At 34.8% G+C, this 23,925-nt stretch overlaps 1 protein-coding gene and 1 long non-coding RNA gene across 2 annotated transcripts in view; one reads left to right on the top strand and one right to left on the bottom strand.

Moving 5' to 3' along the window:
- Nucleotides 1-23,925, top strand: part of MMP16 (matrix metallopeptidase 16) — a 352,820-nt gene that overhangs the window by 277,658 nt on the left and 51,237 nt on the right. The window contains exon 7 of the mRNA XM_024732918.1: nucleotides 14,311-14,449. Within this exon, the coding sequence (XP_024588686.1) occupies nucleotides 14,311-14,449 (139 nt within the window). The remainder of the gene's footprint in view (nucleotides 1-14,310; nucleotides 14,450-23,925) is intronic.
- LOC112391552 (uncharacterized) lies at nucleotides 12,933-23,540 on the bottom strand. The gene is made up of 3 exons (XR_003001509.1): nucleotides 23,459-23,540; nucleotides 14,377-14,509; nucleotides 12,933-12,971 (listed from the first exon to the last, which is right to left on the bottom strand). It is a non-coding gene; the product is annotated as an uncharacterized LOC112391552 (long non-coding RNA).

The raw sequence follows: 23,925 nt of genomic DNA, 5'->3' as shown, positions 1-23,925 counted from the left end.
TGCCCAGCAGTGGGATTGCTGGGTCGTATGGCAGTTCTATTTGTAGTTTTTTAAGGAACCTCCATACTGTTCTCCATAGTGGCTGTATCAATTTACATTCCCACCAGCAGTGCAAGAGTGTTCCCTTTTCTCCACACCCTCTTCAGCATTTATTGTTTCTAGATTTTTTGATGATGGCCATTCTGACTGGTGTGAGATGATATCTCATTGTAGTTTTGATTTGCATTTCTCTAATGATTAATGATGTTGAGCATTCTTTCATGTGTTTGTTGGCAATCTGTATATCTTCTTTGGAAAAATGTCTATTTAGGTGTTCTGCCCATTTTTCGATCGGGTTGTTTGTTTGTTTGTTTGTTTTTGTTATTGAGCTGCATGAGCTGCTTGTAAATTTTGGAGATTAATCCTTTGTCAGTTGCTTCATTTGCAAATATTTTCTCCCATTCTGAGGGTTGTCTTTTGGTCTTGATTATGGTTTCCTTTGCTGTGCAAAAGCTTTGAAGTTTCATTAGGTCCCATTTGTTTATTTTTGTTTTTATTTCCATTTCTCTAGGAGGTAGGTCAAAAAGGATCTTGCTGTGATTTATGTCATAGAGTGTTCTGCATATGTTTTCCTCAAAGTGTTTGATAGTGCTGGCCTTACATTTAGGTCTTTAATCCATTTTGAGTTTATTTTTGTATATGGTGTTAGGGAGTGTTCTATGTACCTGTCCAGTTTTCCCAGCACCACTTATTGAAGAGGCTGTCTTTTCTCCACTATATATTCTTGCCTCCTTTATCAAAGATAAGGTGACCATATGTGCATGGGTTTATCTCTGGACTTTCTATCCTGTTCCATTGATCTATATTTCTGTTTTTGTGCCAGTATCATACTGTCTTGATTACTGTACCTTTGTAGTATTGTCTGGAACCAGGGAGACTGATTCCTCTAGCTCCATTTTTCGTTCTCAAGATTGCTTTGGCTATTCGGGGTCTTTTGTGTTTCCATACAAATTGTGAAATTTTTTGTTCTAGTTCTGTGGAAAATGTCACTGGTAATTTGATAGGGATTGCATTGAATCTGTAGATTGCTTTTGGTAGTAGAGTCATTTTCACAATGTTGATTCTTCCAATCCAAGAACATGGCATATCTCTCCATTTATTTGTATCATCTTTAATTTCTTTCATCAGTGCCTTATAATTTGCTGCATACAGGTCTTTTGTCTCCTTAGGTAGGTTTATTCCTAGATATTTTGTTCTTTTTGTTGCAATGGTAAATGTGTTTTCTTAATTTCACTTTCAGATTTTTCATCACTAATGCATACGAATGCCAGAGAGTTCTGTGCATTAATTTTGTATCCTGCTACTTTACCAAATTCATTGATTAGCTCTAGTAGTTTTCTGGTGGCATCTTTAAAATTCTCTGTGTATAGTATCATGTCACCTGCAAACAGTTACAGCTTTACTTCTTCTTCTCCAATTTGGATTCCTTTTATTTCTTTTTCTTCTCTGATTGCTGTGGCTAAAACTTCCAAAACTATGTTGAATAAGAGTGGTGTGAGTGGGCAACCGTTTCTTATTCCTGAACTTAGTGGGAATTGTTTCAGTTTTTCACCATTGAGGACAATGTTGGCTGTGGATTTGTCATACATGTCCTTTACTATGTTGAGGAAAGTTCCCTCTATGCCTACTTTCTGCAGGGTTTTTATCATAAATCGGTGTTGAATTTTGTCACAAGCTTTCTCTGCATCTATTGAGATGATCATATGGTTTTTCTCCTTCAATTTGTTACTATGGTGTATCACGTTGATTGATTTGAGTATATTGAAGAATCCTTGCATTCCTGGAATAAACCCCAGCTGATCATGGTGTATGATCGTTTTAATGTGCTGTTGGATTCTGTTTGCTAGCATTTTGTTGAGGATTTTTGCATCTATGTTCATCAGTGATATTGGCCTGTAGTTTTCTTTCTTTGTGACATCTTTGTCTGGTTTTGGTATCAGTGTGATGATGGCCTCGTAGAATGAGTCTGTGAGTGTTTCTCCCTCTGCTATATTTTGTAAGAGTTTGAGAAGGAAAGGTGTTAGCTCTCCTCTAACTGATAGAATTCGCCTGTGAAGCCATCTGTTACTGGGCTTTTGTTTGTTGGAAGATTTTTACACACACAGTTTCAAATTTAGTGCTTGTGATTGGTCTGTTCATATTTTCTATTTCTTCCTGGTTCAGTCTTGGTATGTTGTGCATTTCTAAGAATTTATCCATTTCTTCCAGGTTTTCCATTTTATTGGCATAGAGTTGCTTGTAGTAATCTCTCATGATCCTTTGTATTTCTGCAGTGTCAGTTGTTACTTCTCCTTTTTAATTTCTAATTCTATTGATTTGAGTCTTCTCCCTCTTTTTCTTGATGAGTCTGGCTAATGGTGTATCAATTTTGTTTATCTTCTCAAAGAACCATGTTTTAGTTTTATTGATCTTTGCTGTCATTTCCTTCATTTATTTTTCATTAATTTTTGATCTGATCTTTATGATTTCTTTCCTTCTGCTAACTTTGGGTTGTTTTTTTTTTTTTTTCTTCTTCTTTCTCTAATTGCTTTAGGTGCAAGGTTAAGTTGTTTATTTGAGATGTTTCCTGTTTCTTAAGATAAGATTGTATTGCTATTAACTTCCCTCTTAGAAATTCTTTTGCTGCATCCCATAGGTTTTGGGTCGTCATGTCCTCATTGTCATTTGTTTCTGGGTATTTTTTGTTTTCCTTTTTGATTTCTTCAGTGATCACTTCGTTATTAAGTAGTATATTGTTTAGCCTCCATGTGTTTGTATTTTTTACAGATCTTTTCCTGTAATAGATATCTAGTCTCATAGCATTGTGGTCGGAAAAGATACTTGATATGATTTCAATTTTCTTAAATTTACCAAGGCTAGATTTTCAAATTCTTTTTTAACCACACAGTACAAATCAAAAAAAAAGTTGAAATGTGCTGAAATCTTGCAAAAACAATAAATGAAGAGTTATTTCTATCTTCAGAAGACAGAGTTATATATAACTGATTCACTTTGTTATAGAGCAGAAACTAACACACCATTGTAAAGCAATTGTACCCCAATAAAGATGTTAAAAAAATTAAAAAAGAAGACAGAGAAAAAAAATAAATTGCTCAACTAAATAAGCTGGTCTTCTTTTTTCACTTTCATGTCAATTTGAATCTTCATGAAGAAATACAGGTAGGGTAACATATTCTCAATTATACTTGGACTTTCAACTATATCCCCCAACATATAAGTTGTAAATAAACATAGCGTAAATGAGCAGTTGAAATACATGTGATTGAGCAAGAAGGAATATTCCCACGTATTTAAATGCTTTTCATAAATTACCTTTTCTTTTTTGTTTAACACTTGGAGACTAATTTGGGTTACTGTTTGTTATCTGCAGTATTGTTTTATTCACTTGGCATCCTCACTCTAGGGTGTGTATGTTTCAATATTTAGCATTTTACTATTGATACTTTACCTGAAACAAATGTCTTCTTCTTTCCAGTCATTGCAGTAATGTGCTTGCCTCCTGAAATCCCCAATGCTTTCTTTTCTAAACCCAAGGAAGCATCTGCCCCATAGCTAGAGCACAATGCTGCACAGCTTTTGTCAGAAACTTCTAATTCTACATTTATTCTTATTTAATTTTTTCCTCATTATAGTCCTTCATTTCTATACCTGCTTTCTTATATATTCTATTTTATTGATCTGGCATTGGATATCTCATCAAGATACTGTTTTCATCTCATATAGCATTTATGTGCAGTTGCTTCTAGAATCCTCATTTTCCTCTTGTGACCACTCCACCCTCCCTAGAGCTCATCCCCACCACAAACCACTTAAACTTCTGGTTTTCAAATCTCATTTCCCCTTCTCCAAAAATGTTATGTGTTCTCTTACCCACCATTACTCTCAACCTGGTGCAGCATATATTATTTTGTACCTTCCTTTGGTATGATGTGTGTTACTTCCTTTTCTATAGTACCCCTATGAAAGGACCTATGAAAGTCTAGTCAACAACATTATCTTTCCTCACCTTCAAAGGCTTCTGAAATTCCTCTTAATTTATGAATCTTCCAACCAAGTGGAAGAGACATACCATTTGTTTTACTGAAAAATATTACCATCTTAAGCTTCTATAATTTCACAAACCATCAAATCTTATCTATCAATTTTATTTAATCTTCTGTTATTAGATTCCTTCTTGCTTAGAATATTTTTCAAAAATTATTCAACCACATCAATAGTTGTCCAAGGCTCCATTATTTAGCTGAAATATTAGGAAACTTAATAACATATTTACTTTGGAGAAGTTTCTCTTTTTTTTTTATTCAACAGTAAGCAAATATTGCTTACTCATATTAGTTTCACTTGATAGATTGTGAACCAATAGCACAAGTGCTTTACGTTTGCTAATGATTGTGATAATCTGACTTCCCTCAGAACAAATTTAGAAGTTCATTACTATTTTATTGTACATCAGGTTTTTTGTTGAGGACTTTCTTTGAGTTTAAGGAAAGGCAATTACCTTTTGAACTCCCTAGTTAAGTAAATAAACCACAGCAAAACAGTAGCAACAGAAGGCATGTTTTCAAGATTATATTAGCATAAAGTAATCGGGTAAGGGTAATGAGGATTAGTCTCTCCTGTTATGGTAACAACTGCACCTGAACTCTGAACTAAGTCCCTTAACAATCTTTCATGGTTTTCTTTGCTTTGTAATTTATTGAGAATTCTCCACTCAATCTACCCTTATCTCTTAGGAGCAAACCTCTAATTCAACATAGACCTTTAACACCTAATTTGTTGACAAGTAACTTTGTATCCCTTTGAAAGAAAAAAAAAAAGTTTCCCTCCAGCTTATTCCCTTCTGGGCATCTAGCCTGCTTTCCTCCCTTCCCCCTTAGGCTTCTGCCCTTGCTCAGATATTTTGTATAGTCTATTGATGACTATTTCTGTCCAGGATATATTTATTATCACTGATTGTCTGCTCTGCTTTCCACATTCTTTCAGCTCAATGAGTTTCCTCCATTTATTATGGTTAGGACTGGGAGAAAAGAATATAACAGGTTGAAGAGGAAGCCATAAAAATAATACTCCATAGCTCTAGCTCAACCCTTGATTCTTCTGATGTCACATTATGAAACATCTCTTTCTCATGAAATATCTCTCTTTCCCCTTCTTTACATCATGACCTTGTCATGGCACCGTGGCCAATGCTATACTACAGGATGCAATGGGAAAAACAGAAGGGTCACCTATAGGGAAGGAAGAGCTCTTGGGAAATAGAGGCATAGTTTTAAGTGAATGTCCCTGGAGATGGTGAAGTCTGAATTGAGTCTTGAAAAAAAAAAAAAAAAAAAAAAAAAAAAAAAAAAAAAAGGAAGGAAGGAAGGGAGGGAGGGAGGAAGTTAGAAAGCAAGTGATAATTATGCTCATTTAGAACATGTAGAAACAGGCTGGCAAATGGATGATTTCCATATAGTGATCTAAGTACTTTGGTAGATCTGGGGTGCTGTATGGTCTGTAAAGAGGGACTGGGGAAGTCTTTCTGTGGGGGCACTTAAGTTAAATATTTACAAACCAGATCCCCTACATCCAGGCCAAGAAAAAGATTTGCTCATGTGTCTCTCTTTCACTATCTCTTTTTCTCTGTCTTTGAACACTTATTTAACACACAGTGCTGGGTATTATTCCAGAACTGAGAAGTGCAATGTTTGAATAAGATAGATGAGGTGCATAATATGATGAGAGACAGGTGAGCAAATAAACAAGATAATTTCAGAGAACGATAGATATTATGAAGAAAATAAAACTTGATGAGCTGATAGAAAATAATTGAGGAGACAATTTTAGATTTTGTGGTTAAAAAACTAAATTGAATACACTGCCCTCTCAATTACCTTGAGTAAAAAATAACCTATACTTTATTCAGCAGGAACATGGTTTTTATTTTAAATGAGACATCTTTCTTCAGGTCAAAAATAAAGAGATGGTAATTCTTGATAGGTGTGCTAATGACACAGCTGTTTCCCAGCTCGTTATATTCACTAAATGGTAGTTCCCATTTTATAGAGGTGGCAATAATAGCATTTCACATAGCCTTTGAAATTAGTTGTTTGCCTCTTTTCTCCTCTAGAATGAATGTACATTCTTAAAGAGTTCATATTTTTGGAATCCAGAACTGCTAGTTCAGTGGGAGGAATGAAATCTTTTCTTTTTTTTCAACTCAATTACATGATAGGTGAATTGAAATTTAGATCACCCTGCCAATATTCATGATCCTCATAGGAGTGGGGGGAAAGCAAAATGTCATAGTACTGTGTGGTACAATCATATCTACCATTTGAGGCTCCTTTCCCTAAAGGCAGTGTATTGATTAAGCATTTTTTAGTAAACTGTTCTTTTCTCCATCACAATCATTGCAAAGTGGTTTCTGAACAAGAGTAGATGCAAAAAGAAACAGGAAAAAAAAAAAAAAAAACGATATAAGGACCTAAAAAGAAAACAGTGTCGACACACATCCATCTTTCATTTGCTCCTCAGATCTTTCTATTACAGGGCTTAACTACACTTCGTATAGAAATACTTCATAACCATTCATTATTTGCATATATAAATGGAATAAAAACAAATATTTATGTTATTACATTATGTATGGATAATTTTCAGTTGTAAAAATTAGTATTCTTTTTGTTAAGATTTTATAAATACTAATTAACAAGTGATCCATATCTGACATATCACTAAACCTTTTAGTGTGTAGATTTTTCAATATAAGTTGATTGAAAATAAAAATTTTTTTTTACATTTGGAGACTGTAAAAAGTATCACATAAATTTAGCACATATGGTAAACAAATTATTCTGAAAATACCAATTCTCCTTTCATTTGAAACAAAAATATACATGTTATTTCTTAAAATAATTTACATTTCTAAATCCAGATGGTAACTATAATAGACTCTTTCTTGAAAATAGTTAAAGATATTAAGGGAGATTCCAGCATTGTGACTTTTGAAATTGATTTAGAAGAATCACTTGTTAATATGTTGCTTCCTTCCTCCATTATAGTGAGTCTGTGTTTTAAGCATTTTTCAAAAACTACAGACAATATCCAGACCTATTTGACCTATTGAGATGTACTGCTGTATCATTTCTCCTGGAATGACATCTGGTTAATCTTTGATTGATGAGCCCTGAAAATTGTGCTTGCAAAATCATTGCAGACATTCATGACTGTCTTGATGAGAAAGTATCTTTTAATGGTTACTTTCAACAGGTTTTCTCCTAAGGTTTATATATCAAAAGCCACTTTGTGTCAGCTCTTGTGATAAGATAATGAAAGCTTCCCAGAATGGTATTACCTTTACTAGATAAATCTTTTAAGCATCCTTTCATAGTTTTTTTTTCTCCAAGTTATAATTTTACTTTTTCTTTTCCAATGTTGAAAAAGAAATATAGCTAATTATATGTAAATGGTCTTTCTCTCTTTAAATATCCCAGTACCTTTCACAATTCACAATTTATTTATTTATTTATTTGGCTGTGCTGGGTCTTTTTTGGCAGCATGCAGGATCTTCATTGTCGTGTGTGGGATCTTCAAAAGTACAGAAAAGTTGGAAGAATGAGCATCTGCACATCTAATATATAGATTTAAGAACAGTTAGTGTTGGCCTCTATTTTCTTTACATATGTATGTGTGCATGTACAAAACACATGCCTAAGTGTTTGGTGAAACATTTGAAAGAAAGTTGTGGATATTATGAAACTTCACTTCCAAATACAGGATCTGGTGACTATCCATGCATTGCATGTGGTTGTTATGTCTATTTAGATCTTTTAACTGATTATTCTCTACAGCTTTTTTATCCCTGCCTTTTTTTTTCTTCTTCTTTCTTGCTGAGACTAGGCCAGTTCTCTTACATACCATCTCACATTCTGAAATGTGTTTGACTGTTTAAGTGTCATTTAACTTATTCCTTTTTCCTATAAACTGGAAGAAGTTAAGCCTAAAGGCTCAATGAAATTCTACTTTAAACATGTTTGGCTTCTACATGGTTGTACTTCATAGATGACCCTGTGACCTTCAAATGTCTAAGTATTCTATGTTTTATCATGTTAGGTGGTGTATAATATCAAGTTACTATGACTGATGCAAAGCTTGATCACTTGGTTAAGGTGGCAACATTTATATCTCTGCATCATAAAGGTTTACTTTCAATATTAAAATTAGCATAAACACACACATGTACACTCAAGTGCATGTAAAATTTTGAGCAGGTCAGTGGAGTGTATCAATCTTAAGTGTCTAGTCTTGATATTGTATTTTTGTTATGAAAGAGGTATCACTGGAGGAAATGGGAGAGAGTGTAAGGAATCTCTGTTTTTTTCTTAAAACTATAATGTGACTCTATAGTTACTTCAATATAAAAAGATTTTTTAAAACTTGTAGGTAATTTATGTGTTGGATTTAATAATATATATTACTAAAAATGAATAGATTTAGCCTAATAGTTGTTATTCATTAATATGAATTGTATTCCAGTAGGCTCAGTAATTATGCACATGATTGAGAGATATAGGATCTAGCATATGGTATGATTAAACAATGTCTGAACACTAAATTTTATAAGAAATTCTGATCATTTGCTTTTACTCTGTGCATTTGAAGAATGTGTAAGACAATGAGTCAGTCTAAATGGGGAAAGTGTTAGCACCAAGGCATATTTTTTCTTTTAACTGCAAACATGGCCATCGGTAATCTTGTCTTCAAATTTCCCTTTTATTCCTCTTGACCTTTCAAAAAAGCAGTGGCCTGGGACAGATGCTCTCTTAGGAGACATCTCTAAGGATGTTTCTCTTAGGCTTAGAAGTCTTTGCTGGCTCCATTTCCTGCCCAGATTTACGTAGCTACCCATGACTGCTGGCTCCTTAACTCCAGTTACCTGTGAGATCACTTGATGATTCTGGCTTCCAAGGGTGGTTCCAGGGTGGAACTGGGGGTCTCAGAGGTGTCGTTCTGCCTTAGAAGCAGTAGAAGCAAATACAGGCCTACCACAGAGTAGAAGGCCAACATTTCTTCCTCTAATTTTAAGCATTCATTCAGATTGCTTTCCCCCTTATTATGCATATAGCTGCCATGATTTGGGCTTTCTTCCACTATTATTACATGTCTGATTTTGTTTTCTTAAGAAGCAGATTAATTTTGAACACCAGATTCCCCAGACACTCTCCAAGCCATATATTAAGTCCTCAAAAAAAAAAGAAAATATATGATTTCTTATACATAAATCTGTATTATAGTCATAAATATTTTTCTAATTTTTTTCACTGGTGAGTTCCCTTGATTTGATTAGAATGTCATTTTAATAAATAGTTTTGCACCCATATTAAGCAGTTACCTTGATTTAAGCAATCTTGGGTATATTTGTTATTCAACACATGTGATTTGATTAAAAAAAATAAAGAGGTATGTCCATTAAATATGTTTAGTGCTCCTACACTTTGCAAGACACAGTACTCAAAGCTGGTAATTCAGTATCCCTGACAACCCACTGTTCTGGCACACGTAACACAGTGGAACAGTGGGAAGACTTCAAGACACAAAAACAATTATATAGTAACTGACTGTGTAAGTACTATAAAATTACAGACTATTGTGAAATAGTATAGTAGAGTCACCTAATTTCAATCAAGGAACAGCTAAGGCCTTTTTGTGGAAAGGATATTTTAGCTGAGAACTAATAGATGATTCACAATCAGTGAAAAGTATGAGGAAGGGAAAGAACATTCAAAGTGCAGCAAACTGCATAGGAGAAGTCTTGAGGAAGAAAAAAGCTTGACTCTATTGAGAAACCAGAAGGAAGCCCATGTGACTGGAACACCATGAACACAGAAGAACCCCGTAAGGGGCTGCACAGGGGCTAGGGGCAGGGCTGAGTTTGAATTCTGCTTCAGATGCAGTAGGAGGCAAACCAGTGGCTTTCAGTTGGCATTGCAGTCATCTGAGTGAAATACAATGGCAGCCTGAGTAGGATGGTGACAGTGATGATGTTGAGAAATCAACAGATTTGAGATGCTATTTTAGAAGTGGGAAGGACTAGAGGAAGCCTGAGGTGGCACAGCAGGAGGGGGCTGTGAGAACAGTGAATGCCTTCTGGAAACGTTCATGTTGAGACATTCATAGATTTACAACAAGTTGGTTAAATAAACAAATATTATATTTTAGAAGAGAAGTAAAAGTAAGTCAGTTCTACTAATTGTTTTTTATAAAAAGGCCTGAAGACAGCATCCTCTACTGCAAGTACATCAGTAACATCATCATCTTCATATGCAGACAGCAGCAGGACACTTTTTCTGTACAGTTGTCAGCAAACAACGTGCAGATCAGATTATAAACCAGAATTTTAAAGGGAACAGAAGAAAAGCAAACTGTATTTCTCTTGTATGTTACTTTTTGTGATGTATACCATGGATTTGTTATCTTTGTGAACAAAATGGTCTGTCTGGGTCCCATACTACATGGAAAGAAAAATCTATGTATAAGCTCCAAAGTGTTCATATCTGAAGTGAAATATTGGTGTTTAAGTAGGAATTCCTATTTGGTAATTTTTAAGCACGATGCTTTTTTCACAAGTTGACTTTGCAAATGTGCTAGCTGTGATTATTTTTAGTGTATCCTATCCCTTCCCACCCTTTTCTATAAGAGCTATAGCCAAAAAGAGGTCAGAGGCAAGATATAAACAATATTTTTAGGGGGCTGTAGAGATGATTCTTCATTCTTTCCTTTACATCATAAGCCAAAACAAAACATATATTGTTTGGAAAGGTGAAAACATTTTTTTTTTCATCCACCCATGGTTAAAAGTCCTTTATATATCATACCCTTGCAGAAAATGAAATATGTACTAATCATCTTTCTATTCATAGCACTTTTGTGTTCTTGTGACTCCCATATAGCTTTTAGCTTCTAAAAAACAAAAATCACTTACTTTAACTTTGCCCTTTCCTCCCTAACTTTTGTTTTCTTTCAAGAAATACTTACTGAGCTTCTACTATGTGCAAGGCATTTTCCTGGAAATAGGAAGCCATAAGGAAACAAAAGACAGACCCGTTTGCCATCATTGAGCTGCTGTGCTAGTGGAGAGAGAATGAACAAAAAATAAGTAAAACATGTATTGTGTAAAACAATGGAAATGTAATCAATAATGAAAAAGCAGAGGAGGGGAGAGAGTAAAAGCAAGTATGAGTGGGTGGAGTGAAGGGCTTCAATTTTAGATAAGGTGGTCAGAGAAAGTTTCATTTGGAAGGATAATTTGCACTGAGACCTCAATATTATTTTAAATATCCTCTCTCTGCAAATTAGTCACAAGCACTTTTTCTGAAGTGGCCATCTATAGTGACTGTAGTATGTGTTTACGTCATCTGTGACAGAACACTTACTAAATTATTTGTACCATTGAATGCTGCTAAACAGAGGAGTTTTGAATAAATTGAATAGAATCACAACCCGAGCATCTACAATTTATATGACTCTCTGCCAAGGCTACTATCAATGAGAAATAATCATGAATTCATCTATGCTTCCGCGTTACCTTGAGAAGATTTGCAAATTAACTCTGCTTATCTTGAGGAAGTAATTTCATTTCTTACATCATTAGTGGCATTTTGGGATTGTACTTCTATCTTCTGACTGCAGCCTATTTGTCCCAAAGAGCCACTGGCCCTGTCTCAGTATGGGGGAGATTCTGGCAATGTGAAGTGTTTCTCTGAGAAAAATTGGAATATATTTCCAGGATTTTTCATCCAATTTCTTCCTATTCTTCATCTTAAAGAACTTTTCATTTAATTGTTCCATAAATAATCATGGTCATTTATTTCTTTGTCAGAATCCAGTAGGTTTTTAACCATTTTTATTTATTTTAGGATATATATTACAATAATTTAGAAATATTTTATGTGGAGATTGGAATGACTTTAACACCCAGTTAAAAACCCCTGTTGCAGCTAGACCAAGATGCTGTTTTTGTTTTAAATTATCTGAATATCATCTGCTGACATTAAAGTTTGGATCTTAATGCCCATACATATTTTCTTAGATCAATCTTTTCATGAAATAACTTCGTAATTTAAAATCAGCTTAATGTATCTCCTGCACGTGGATCAAAACATTTATTAATTCAGGATACCTGGTACTATGGAAATTATCAGCATAAGGTTAATAACATAAGGAGATGTTGTGGGAAGGAGATGCATGTCTAGAGCCAAAATATGACTAAAATTTGAAGAAGAAATAAGGAACAAGACAAAATTGTAAACAGAACTATAAACAGGAAAACCAGGGTACCTAGTTTCAATATAATTTTAACAATAATCACCAAGAGTTTTAATGCTACCATGCGCCAGATCCTCAGAAAGTCCTTTACATTTAATATAGTAATCATACTATGAGTCAGTTACTGGTAATAACTCAGTAACTAGCACCTCAACAAAGGTGACACAGTTATCAAGGAACAGAACAAGAATAGAATGTGAGCTCAGTCATTAATTAAGCTACTTCCTCATTTTGTTGTTGTTGTTGTTTTATTTTTATTCAGTAGTCAGGACTTCCTCTGACCACAGCCGGGAACTGTTCTCTCTGATTTTTTTTAAATTAATTAATTAATTTACTTATTTATTTTGGGCTGTGTTGGGTCTTCATTTCTGTGCAAGGGCTTTCTCTAGTTGTGGCAAGTGGGGGCCACTCTTCATCGTAGTGCGCGGGCCTTTCATTATCGCGGCCTCTTTTGTTGCGGAGCACAGGCTCCAGATGCGCAGGCTCAGTAGTTGTGGCTCACGGGCTTGGTTGCTCTGTGGCATGTGGCATCCTCCCAGACCAGGGCTCGAACTCGTGTCCCCTGCATTGCCAAGCAGATTCTCAACCACTGCGCCACCAGGGAAGCCCCCTACTTCCTCCTTTATCTATAAATAGCAAAATAAGTAGAGAAGACAGCCCATTATAACTAGAGCAAAGTGCAATTATTCAAAGATTATTGACAATTTTAATATTTGGGATTGATTTAGATAGGAAGAAATCTCCTTTTTATCATATCACCTGAAATCCAAGAATCCTTAGTAGATTGTGTGTGTGTGCATGAATGAATATATGAATAACTGACAAATCTGGGAAATCTACTCAGTCTAAACTATTCTTAGCCAAAAGCTTGGGAAAGCTCTATAATAAATCACTTGCTAATACCTAAGCTAGGGGAAGAGAGCAGAGAACAATTGAAATGGAAATATTTTTGTGATATGCACTTATCTAAATAGTACAAATATATAACTTGCAAGTAAAACTCTGCTTGTAAATACTGAAATAAAATGTAATAGTAAATTTTAATTTACTGGAAAATAATTTTTTTAAATATACCTAGTTTTTCTAATATTAAAGCACTTTGGATAGTTTCTAAATTATTCCAAAATTTTCAATAGAAAACAATTTAATGTCATCAGATATACATTTTGGGGAAAGAGTTTTTGCCCTTAGTGAGAATTTATGGTGAAAACTATTGTGTGTAGTCTAATTATTAAGTCAACAGTATTTATAAATACCTGCTATGTAGCAAGTCATATATATTATTCACTAGAGATAAGAGTAAACACATTTAATATAAAACGGCCTGTGCTATGACTGAGTGAAGTACAGGTTATTATGAGAGCGAATAAGAGAGGCAATTGACCCAGATTGGAATCCACTCTGATGATCTTCCTTCAAGATTACTTTGTTCATTTAAGGTGACAATATAATTTATCATCAAAACCAGGACACATTTGAAGGTGAAAGAGGACTCTAGTTATAATTACATGGGAAAGTAGTTGTAACATGGGCATACCAGGAGGCATGGCCTCCCTATTTCATCCCAACACTTCAGGTGGAGATCTTGCATATGTCTATAAATGCAAAGGTGCATGTGTTCGTATGCTGCTCTTATATTTTGGAAAGCTCACTTAATCCCCAAATCTGGCAGGGACTTGTCTGTGCTACCTCTGTTTTTCAATCTAGAAAGCCCTGGAGATAATGTAAACTGCCAAGATTAAGTATTTTTACATTATCTTTTTAACCACAATGTATGGATTAGACATTGGGTAGTTTACTACAGAACGTTTGTGATCATTCTGGGCAAGGTAGCTGTTTCTTTGACTGTTTTGATACAGGCCAGTGATAACAGCACTAGCTTAGCTGTGAAAGCATTAAACCATCACACAGGGAAATTCCCCAAGGCCTCACCTTTGTTGAAAGATACTTGTGTTTGGTTTGTAGGACCAGTGGTTTTGGCGAGTAAGAAACAACAGGGTGATGGATGGATACCCCATGCAAATTACTTACTTCTGGCGGGGCTTGCCTCCTAGTATCGATGCAGTTTATGAAAACAGTGATGGGAATTTTGTCTTCTTTAAAGGTAAGGAATGTTTCCCATGTCTTGCTCTGCTGTATCTTGGTCATTTTGCCCAGGGCCTTGCTGCAGATATAGAGATGAATAAGTAAAGCCTGTTGAGTGAGGTTAGGTAGTTAATTCATTTTATAAAATAAACCACATATGTTGGCTACAAATATAAATGAAGTAAAATCAAAGATAATTTTTAATTCTCTAAGTTATATTTTCTCATTTGGTATCCTCATTTGTAAGTCAAATTTAGGAGGCATTGTGATCGCTTAGAATTTTTAGATTTGACTTAAAAGCACCAGAAAAATAAATACACAAATAAGTGAATGAATGAATGAATTAAAAGTCATTTTTCTATTAACTAAGGGATTTGGGTTTTCTTTTTTTAAGAGCATTTGGAGTTGCTTGCTGTTTTTATGCAATGAAATCCATTTCACTTCTTATTTTCATATATAATCTCTTAAACTTTACTTGATTTAGTCAGTTTATGTTAAATAGTTTTCAATAAACTAAGAAATTGCTCATAAAGACAAGGAAAACTTATGAGTAGAAAAAATTCACCCAATCATTTTACCCAATCAAATTTATTATTTGTTATTTATCTGAGTGACAAAATTCAATTGCACAAATACTGATGTCTAACATGCAAAAGTGAAATTATCTGGTAAAGTGAACTTAAGTCAAGTGACTGGTACTCCATCTTCTAAACTTACTAATATTCAAAACAATAAATCTTAAGTCTATTAGGGAGGACAGGGAACACAGACTGACTGAGTTGTAGGACTGAGAGAATTGTGAAGAGAACATGATCTGAGGAAAACTAGAGTGAAGAATGAATATGATTGAATGGATTGACCAAGAGCCTACAGGTCTGAGAATAAGCTCAAATAAGGATTGAGATTGAGGGAAAAGAAAAGGGATCTTAACCAAAAAGAAAAAGGCAATTATTCTCAGGATCAAACTAGAAGAATTATAGCACTGATGAGGGTAATGAAAACACAGGGTTTGAGAAACACTTGTGATATTTTAAGTGAAGTCCAAACAACACATGTAAAGTGAAAGTGTATACTCAGAATTTATCTTTACAAATTATAACTTGAGAAAGAGGGGTATAGTACATTAATTATAAGAACATGATGATCCTGCATTCATTCTGCCAATTTTGAGCACTTGCTAGCTGTAAGAACTGAACAGCTACTCAGTTCCCTTTGCCTCGGTTTCTCCACCTGGAAAATGGGATTAGTAGTGCTCGCCATTTTAGGATTAAAGACTAAATTAATGACTACATGTGAAGTGCTTGGTACATGCGAGCTGTCAATAAATGCCAACTATTACTGCTGCTGGTGTGATTACTATTAATATTCCTGCCCTCCTGCTATCTATAATAAGTGTATAAAGGAAGTAACCAAAAAAAAAAAAGCAATTATTCTCAGGATCAAGCTAGAAGAATTCATAGTAGTGAGGAGAGTAATGAAAACACAGGGTTTGAGAGACTCGTGATATTTAAGTGAAGCCCAAACCATCCATGTACTGTATCATTGTGGAAATGTACATGTACTGTACCATTGTGGACAAAGAAAGGATACATCTAAAGGTTCTGAATCTTACGGGCATGATATTTGGAGAAAAATTACCCTCGCATACACTCTTCTTTGGTCCTGTGCTCGGTAGCAGCAGAAAAAAGTGAAGAATAAACCCTAGGCAGCCTATGGCTTGAGGGCTGTCCCATGGGGCCCTGTCTCATCACAGGATGAATAGTGCTCTCTGACAAAACTGCCTGAGGAGAAACTGCCACAGTCATAAATCAGTGTTCCTACAGTTCTTTATTGCCTCAGGGCCTTCTCACTTTTTTCATGTTGTCTCTCCTCACTCACTCTCACTCGCTCTGGAATGGCTAGCTCCGTTTCATCTTTAAACAGCTGGCATAAAAGGGACCTCCACAGAGTGCCCTCCCTGCCCACTCCATTTAAAGCCGTATCTTCCAACTTGCACAGCTCTTGTAAAAAATTGAAATTATCTACAGCATTCAAATGTAAATTTCACGAGAGATGGAGCTTGTTTATATTTTCTTGCACACCACTATATTTTCAGTTCCCAGAACAGTGTTGGGTACATAATAGGTGCTTAACAAACATTTTAATGAAAACAATATTGTTAAATATTAATTTGACTCAATAAGGTATTTCTTATGTCATCATGCTAACAACAGGAACAACTCTGTCTCTTGTCACATATATATTAAACTTTAAGAAGCTTGTTAGTGGTGTCATCATTTTTTTTTCTTTTTTTTTTTTTTTTTTTGTGGTCGATGGGCATCTCATTGTTGTGCCCTCTCCCATTGGGGAGCCCAGGCACTGGATGCGCAGGCTTTGCTGCCGTAGCACATGGTCCCAACTGCTCCGCGGCATGTGGGATCTTCCCCAACTGGGGAACGAAACTGTGTCCCCTGCATCGGCAGGCGGACTCTCAACCACTGAGCCACCAGGGAAGCCCAGTGGTGTCTTCTTGATATATTGTCTGTACCAGGAAATGTCTAATCTTAGAACTTTGTCACTCCAAGGACCCTGCTGTGATGTTTCCTTCCTCCAATTTACTCTCCACATTACCTTCAAATAAACCTTCTCCAAACCCAGCTATGAACATCAGCTCCCTTATTCCAAACATCATTGATTAGGCAGAGGGAGCCATAAGCTCTGGTTGTTTCCAATAAGACCACTCCCTTCCCTGGTATCTATCTCATTATTGGCAGGAGAGTTAAGAGTCCTAGAACCCTGAGATTTGGGTGACACACCACTCCCTTTCCTACCCTTCTCACAACAGTCACAATCAAAATGAGTGTCTCAGCTTGCCTCCATCTCTTTATGGCCTTTATCACCTCAAAGTCTAGATAATCAGATTAACTCTCACGCCAAGACCATCATCGCCATCTTGCTCTATGGACCTTGAGACCACCTCATCTCTAGCAGTCCAATTTCCGTCCCTGTTTAATTTTCTACATATCATCCAGCAAACTATGTTTCACTTATTTATTGCTCATCTGTATCCCTCTCAATAGAATATCAGTTCATAAGGTCAAGGTTTTCTCTAGTTTTTTTTTTCTTTTAAATACTGTTGTACTGACAAAGGAGTAATCTCCAAAATATACAAGCAGTTCATGCAGCTCAATATCAAAAAAACAAACAACCCAATCCAAAAATGGGCAGAAGACCTAAATAGACATTTCTCCAAAGAAGATATACAGATTGCCAACAAACACATGAAAGGGTACTCAACATCATTAATCATTAGAGAAATGCAAATCAAAACTACGATGAGGTATCACCTCACACCGATCAGAATGGCCATCATCAGAAAACCTACAAAAAATAAATGTTGAAGAGGGTGTGGAGTAAAGGGAACCCTCTTGCCCTGTTGGTGGGAATGTAAATTGATACAGCCACTATGGAGAACAGTGTGGAGGTTCCTTAAAAAACTAAAAATAGAACCACCATATGACCCAGCAATGCCACTACTGGGCATATACCCTGAGAAAACCATAATTCATAAACAGTAATGTACCATAATATTCAAAGTAGCACTATTTACAGTAGCCAGGACAGGGAAGCAATCTAAGTGTCCATCAAGAGATGAAGGGGTAAAGAAGATGTGGCACATATATACAATGGAATATTAGTCAGCCATAAAAAGAAATGAAATTGAGTTATTTGTAGTGAGGTGGATGGACCTAGAGTCTGTCATACAGAGTGAAGTAAGTCAGAAAGAGAAAAACAAATACCATATGCTAACACATATATATGGAATCTAAAAAAAAAAAAAAAAATAATGGTTCAGAAGAAACTAGGGGTAGGACTGGAATAAAGATACAGGCATAGAGAATGGACTTGAGGACACAGGGAGGGGGAAGGGTAAGCTGGGACGAAGTTAGAGAATGACATGGACATATATACACTACCAAATGTAAAATAGATAGCTAGTGGGAAGCAGCCACATAGCACAGGGAGATCAGCTCAGTGCTTTGTGTCCAACTAGAGGGGTAGGATAGGGAGGGTGGGAGGGAGGCACAAGAGGGAGAAGATATGGGGATATATGTATACGCATAGCTGATTCACTTTGTTATACAGTAGAAATTAACACACCATTGTAAAGCAATTTTACTACAATAAAGATGCTAAAAAATAAACAAACAAGCAAACAAATAAATAAATAACGAGCAAAGGAGGTATACAATTATAGCATATAGAGAGCTTTAGAATAAACCTTATTCTGAGTACATATTAAGTGCCACTAAACATCTGTCAACTGACGGGCAGGGAAAGCAAGCCTCTTAAACCACAAAATAAACATTTTCTAAGTGAAAAATAAATAAATAAATAAATAAATAAATAAATAAATAAATAAATAAATAAATACTGTTGTATCCCCAAGATCTTAAACCAGGAGTTGACAAACTTTTTCTGTAATGACCAAATAGGAAATATTTTAGCCTTTGAGGCCCATACCATCTCTATTACATATCTTTTTATTTTTTTTAACCTTCTAAAATGTAAAAACTCTTCTTAGATCATGGGCTGTACAAAAACAGTTCATTTGTCCTAGTTTGCTGAACTCTGTTTTAAACAATAACTGGAATGTAGTAAACACTAAACAAATAATTATTGAATGAATGAAGAATAAAATTCAAGTCCCAATCTGTGTTTGTATTCACAGCTCTAAACACATTGGTCTCAGCCTATACCAGCCATCCTGGATAACTGTTACTAATGTGTTTAAGCATTATTCTTCTCCAAGTTGTTCTTTTCTTTGGCCCTCTTTCCCTTTTTTTTCTTTCTCCTTTATGTTTTTCTCTTCTAATCTGTACTATACAGCAGTACTTGTACTTAAGTAGCTTAGCCTTTTATTCCTTCTGCTTACCTGATGCCCATGTTGGTACACAAAGTTATTTAATCATATATTTCCTAAATGTACTTAGTATTAGCCTTGCTTTCATCTTACATAAGAATTTGAAGGTGTGGATTTGAATATAACCATAAACTAATATTATAATTTTAGTTATAAAATATAAATACTGTCTTAGTAATATAAATAAAGCATGTTATATTCAAGTGAACTTTAATAAATATCTTAAGAATAGGAAGCTGCTAGATACAATTAAAACTTCATATTTTGGTATAATGTGTGTAATTTTTGAACTTTGGGCAAAATTGTATGTGTTTGTATGTCATATGCAGTGGGAGTTGCCAGTACACAATTATAAAAACATATATTGCTTGCCTTCTATAGATGTGCTCAGTTTTATATTCTTAATAGAATTTTATTGAGTTTTGTTATGTAAAAGTGTAGTATAAGGGTGGTCTCTGCTTCCAGCCAAGATGTAATAATAGGGATCAGATTTATCCTTCCACCTAAAATCAACAAAAATTGGACAAAGTATATAAAGTGATGCTTTTCACGACATTGAACATCAAGAAATAAAGGCAGTGAATCTTGAGAGTTAAAAACAAAGAGAAATAAGCCCAGAAACCATCCCACTTTCCTGTCTTGAAAGAATTTCCAGGCTGTGGCCCAACATACAGAAATCCAAGCAGAGCTCAGAAGATTCTCTCAGTTGAGGAGATAGAGCTGAGAGTCAAGTGAGAATAAGGTGGCTATAGTTCACAAGACAAAGTAATGCAGAGGAAAGAGCTGCACAGAGTGAAGACCCAGAGATTATCAAAGAAAACTCCTAAGGGATGGGAGAGAGAATTGGTCAGCATATGTGTGTAAGGATGCAACTGAAGTCTGGAGAAAGAATCTTGTGATAGATATAAAAGAAGCAATGCCTGACCCTCACATAGGGCTAACAGTATTTGTTCCTACCAGTCACGTGTTGTCCATGGGCACTGGATAGAGTACTGAGAAGAGTCTTGCCTCAGTAGTGGGGAATAATTATCCCAGAAGGAGCACTATTTCAGTCCTACCTAACAAATCTTAAAACACCTGAAGTAATCAAATTGTTTCTAAGTAACAGTCCTAGAACAAAGCTCAAGAATAATTATAGGGATATAAAAATATTCACCCAACCAGGCAAAATTCACAATGTCTGACTTTTCCCATAAGATCAGGAACAAGACAGGGGTTTCCATGCTTATCAATTCAATTCAACATTTTACTGGAGGTTTTACCTAGTGTAATAAACATAAAGTAAAACTGTCAAAATGTTCACAGACAACATGACTGTCTATGTAGAAAATTGGATGCCATCAACCAATTATCTATAATTGATCAGTGAGTTTAGCAAAATTTCAAGATATAAGACCATAATACAAAATTTAATTGTATTTCTATATGTTTTCAAGACTGTGAAGGGTCTAAGACTTTACCCTATTTGTAAGCTAGCAAGTTAGCCTGCCATACTTACATGAATGTTGGCAGAAGACAGGAGATTCCTGACTCAGAGAAAAAGAAAGACTCAAAAGCAGTAGCCATTTGTATGAGTTCGCTGAGCCCCAGTTCTCAAAGGGTGACATGAACTGGGCCTGTTAACAGCTATACTTGTAATCAGTTACGTGCAGGAGAGGAGCCACAAGCTTAGAGAACCTACATTTTTTTTTAACATCTTTATTGGAGTATAACTGCTTTACAATGTTGTGTTAGTTTCTGATGAATAACAAAGTGAATCAGCTATATGTATACATATATCCCCATATCCCCTCCCTCTTGTGTCTCCCTCCCACCCTCCCTATCCCACCCCTCTAGGTAGTCACAAAGTACTGAGCTGATCTCCCTGTGCTATGTGGCTGCTTCCCACTAGCTATCTATTTTACATTTGGTAGAGTATATATGTCAATGCCACTCTCTCACTTCCTCAATAAGCAGTAAGCTGCTTAACCTTTCCCCAGAGGGTGCCTTTAATTTATTTAATTGAAGAGTAAACAAACCCTCCCTTTATTGTGGAGGGAGATGCTTTCTCTATAACCCAAGATTGTTGATATACAAACATCTTTGGAAATAAAGTCCAAAAGAAAGGCATTATCAGTGCCTCTGCTCATGAGACATACTGAGAAGCAAGTGACGTAGGGATAATTTTCTCCCGTCACATACTAGCAAAGAATAATCAATAATTGAAATAAAAATAAATAAAATGACATCAAAAATATCAAATATTTAGGGATCAATCCAAATAAAATGTGTATGACCTAGACACTGAAAACTACAAAAATTTGCTAAATGAAAGTGAAGAAGACAAATGGACAAATATGCCTTATTCATGGCTTCAAGAACTTGATATTATTACAATGTCAATTCCTGCCAAATTTATCTATAGATTCAGTACAATCCCAATAAAAATCTCAGCAGGCTTTTTGGTAGTTACTGTTAAGCTGATTCTAAAATTCATATGCAAATTCAAAAGACCTAGTATAGACAAAACCTGTTTGAAAACACTACTTGATTTCAAGTCTTATTTATTTATTTCTTTTTGGCCTTGCCATGCAGCTTGTGGGATCTTAGTTCCCCCACCAGGGATCAAACCTGGACCCCCTGCAGTGGGAGCTTGAATTCCTAACCACTGGACCACCAGGGAATTACCTCAGTTCTTATTTTAAAGCTACATTAATCAAGACAGTGTGTCATTGGTGTAAAGATAGAAAAACTAGATCAGTGAAACAAAATAGAGAGTCCAGAAATAGACTAAAAATATATATGAACAAGTAATTTCTGACAATAATACAGAGAAAATTTAGTGGAGAAAAGATAATTTTTCAACAAATGGTACTGAGAACATAGGATGCTCATATGCAAAAAAATAAATTCTAATCCACACCTTGTACCATATATAAAAATGAATTCTAAGTGGTCCAAACCTAAATGTAAGACATATAACTGTAAAACAACAGAAAAAATTAGGATAAAAATATATGTGACTATGGCTTAAACCAAAATTTCTTATATTTAATGCCAAAATCACAATTCATAAAAGAAAATGGTAAATTGGACATCAAAAATTTTTAAATTTACTCTTCAAAGACACTAAGAGAATAAAAAGACATGCCATTAACTAAGAGAAAATATTTGCAAACACATATATGAAAAAGGATTTGTATCCAGAATATGTAAAGAATTCTCAAAACTCAATAAAAAGAAAGCAAGCAGCTCAAAAATAAGCAAAGGGTTTGAACTGAAACTTCAACAAGGATAATGTACGGATGCCATGTAAGTACATGAAAAGATACTAAGCAATATTAGTATTAGGGAAATGTAAATTAAAACCACTATAAGATGCATATTTGTTAGAGTGGCTAAATTTAAAAAGACAGACCATGCCAAAGCAACCATGCCCAGCTGACAATTTCTTTAAAAGTTAAACATACAGACACCATTGCACTCAGACATTTTCCCAAGATAAATGAAAACATTTGTGCAAAGACATCTACACAAATATTCAAAGGAGACATATTTGTGTTAAACAAAAACTGAAAACTATTCATATATCCTCATTAGGTGAATAGATAAACAAACTATGGAATATTCATATAATGGAATACTACTCAGCAATAAAAAAGGATGAACTACTGATTTGTACTATAAATGAATGAAGCTCAAATAATTATGCTTAGTTAAAAACTTCAGACAAAAAAGGAGTACATGCTGTACTGTTATATTAATATAAAATTCTAGAAAGTGCAAACTAATCTATAGTGATACGAAGTACCTCAGTGGTTGCCTAAGGACAAGTGAGATATATTGGGCAGTATGGAATACAGAGAGGCATAAGAAAACATTTCAGGATGATGAACATGTTCGTTATCTTGATTATATAGATCTGCTGGATATGCTGACAGATATATACATATGTTGAAACAAATTACATATTTTAAACATGTGCTGTTTATTGCTTGTCACATTAGTTTATGTTGGAATAGTTTAAGTATTTCATAAATTTAAATATATTGGTGACCATGGGTAGTAAAATTTTATTCCTTCATTGTTCCACAGCATATTAATTATGAGCATCCAAATTAATACTGTTCTGGTTTAGTCACTTACTTAAGCCCAGTGATAATCAAGCAGGGTGTTCCCATATAGCAGAGATGCCTCATTCCCCAGCAACCTCTCTTCTTGGTTAAAGTTCTTGTGCTATTGAGAACAGTAACATGAGAAATTAACTAAATATTAATATAGAATTAATCCATTTACTGCAGATATCATATTTAAAATTATATAATCTCAATTTAATTTAGATGTTACAACTTACAATGATTATATTTTCAAATAAGTGTTCGTATTGGAAATGACTATATAACATATTTTGATGTCCACATTTTGAATAATTCCATATTTTTTATTACTTATCTATGTTCTATTTCTTGCTCTCTATTCTATTTTCCCTAGTCTTATTTTTGTTTATATTTTACCATTTTATCACATTTTTGCATAATGAAACAAGGTATAAGTAAGTAGTTAAATATCTTAAGGAATTTTCTTTTCAACCTCACATCTATAGTTGTTTTTGT

Source organism: Neophocaena asiaeorientalis, unplaced genomic scaffold, assembly GCF_003031525.2.
Source record: "Neophocaena asiaeorientalis asiaeorientalis breed wild unplaced genomic scaffold, Neophocaena_asiaeorientalis_V1.1 scaffold555, whole genome shotgun sequence".
NCBI classification, from domain to species: domain Eukaryota; kingdom Metazoa; phylum Chordata; class Mammalia; order Artiodactyla; family Phocoenidae; genus Neophocaena; species Neophocaena asiaeorientalis.
The sequence above is the reverse complement of the archived record's forward strand: the minus strand, read 5'-3'. Positions and strand labels throughout refer to the sequence as shown.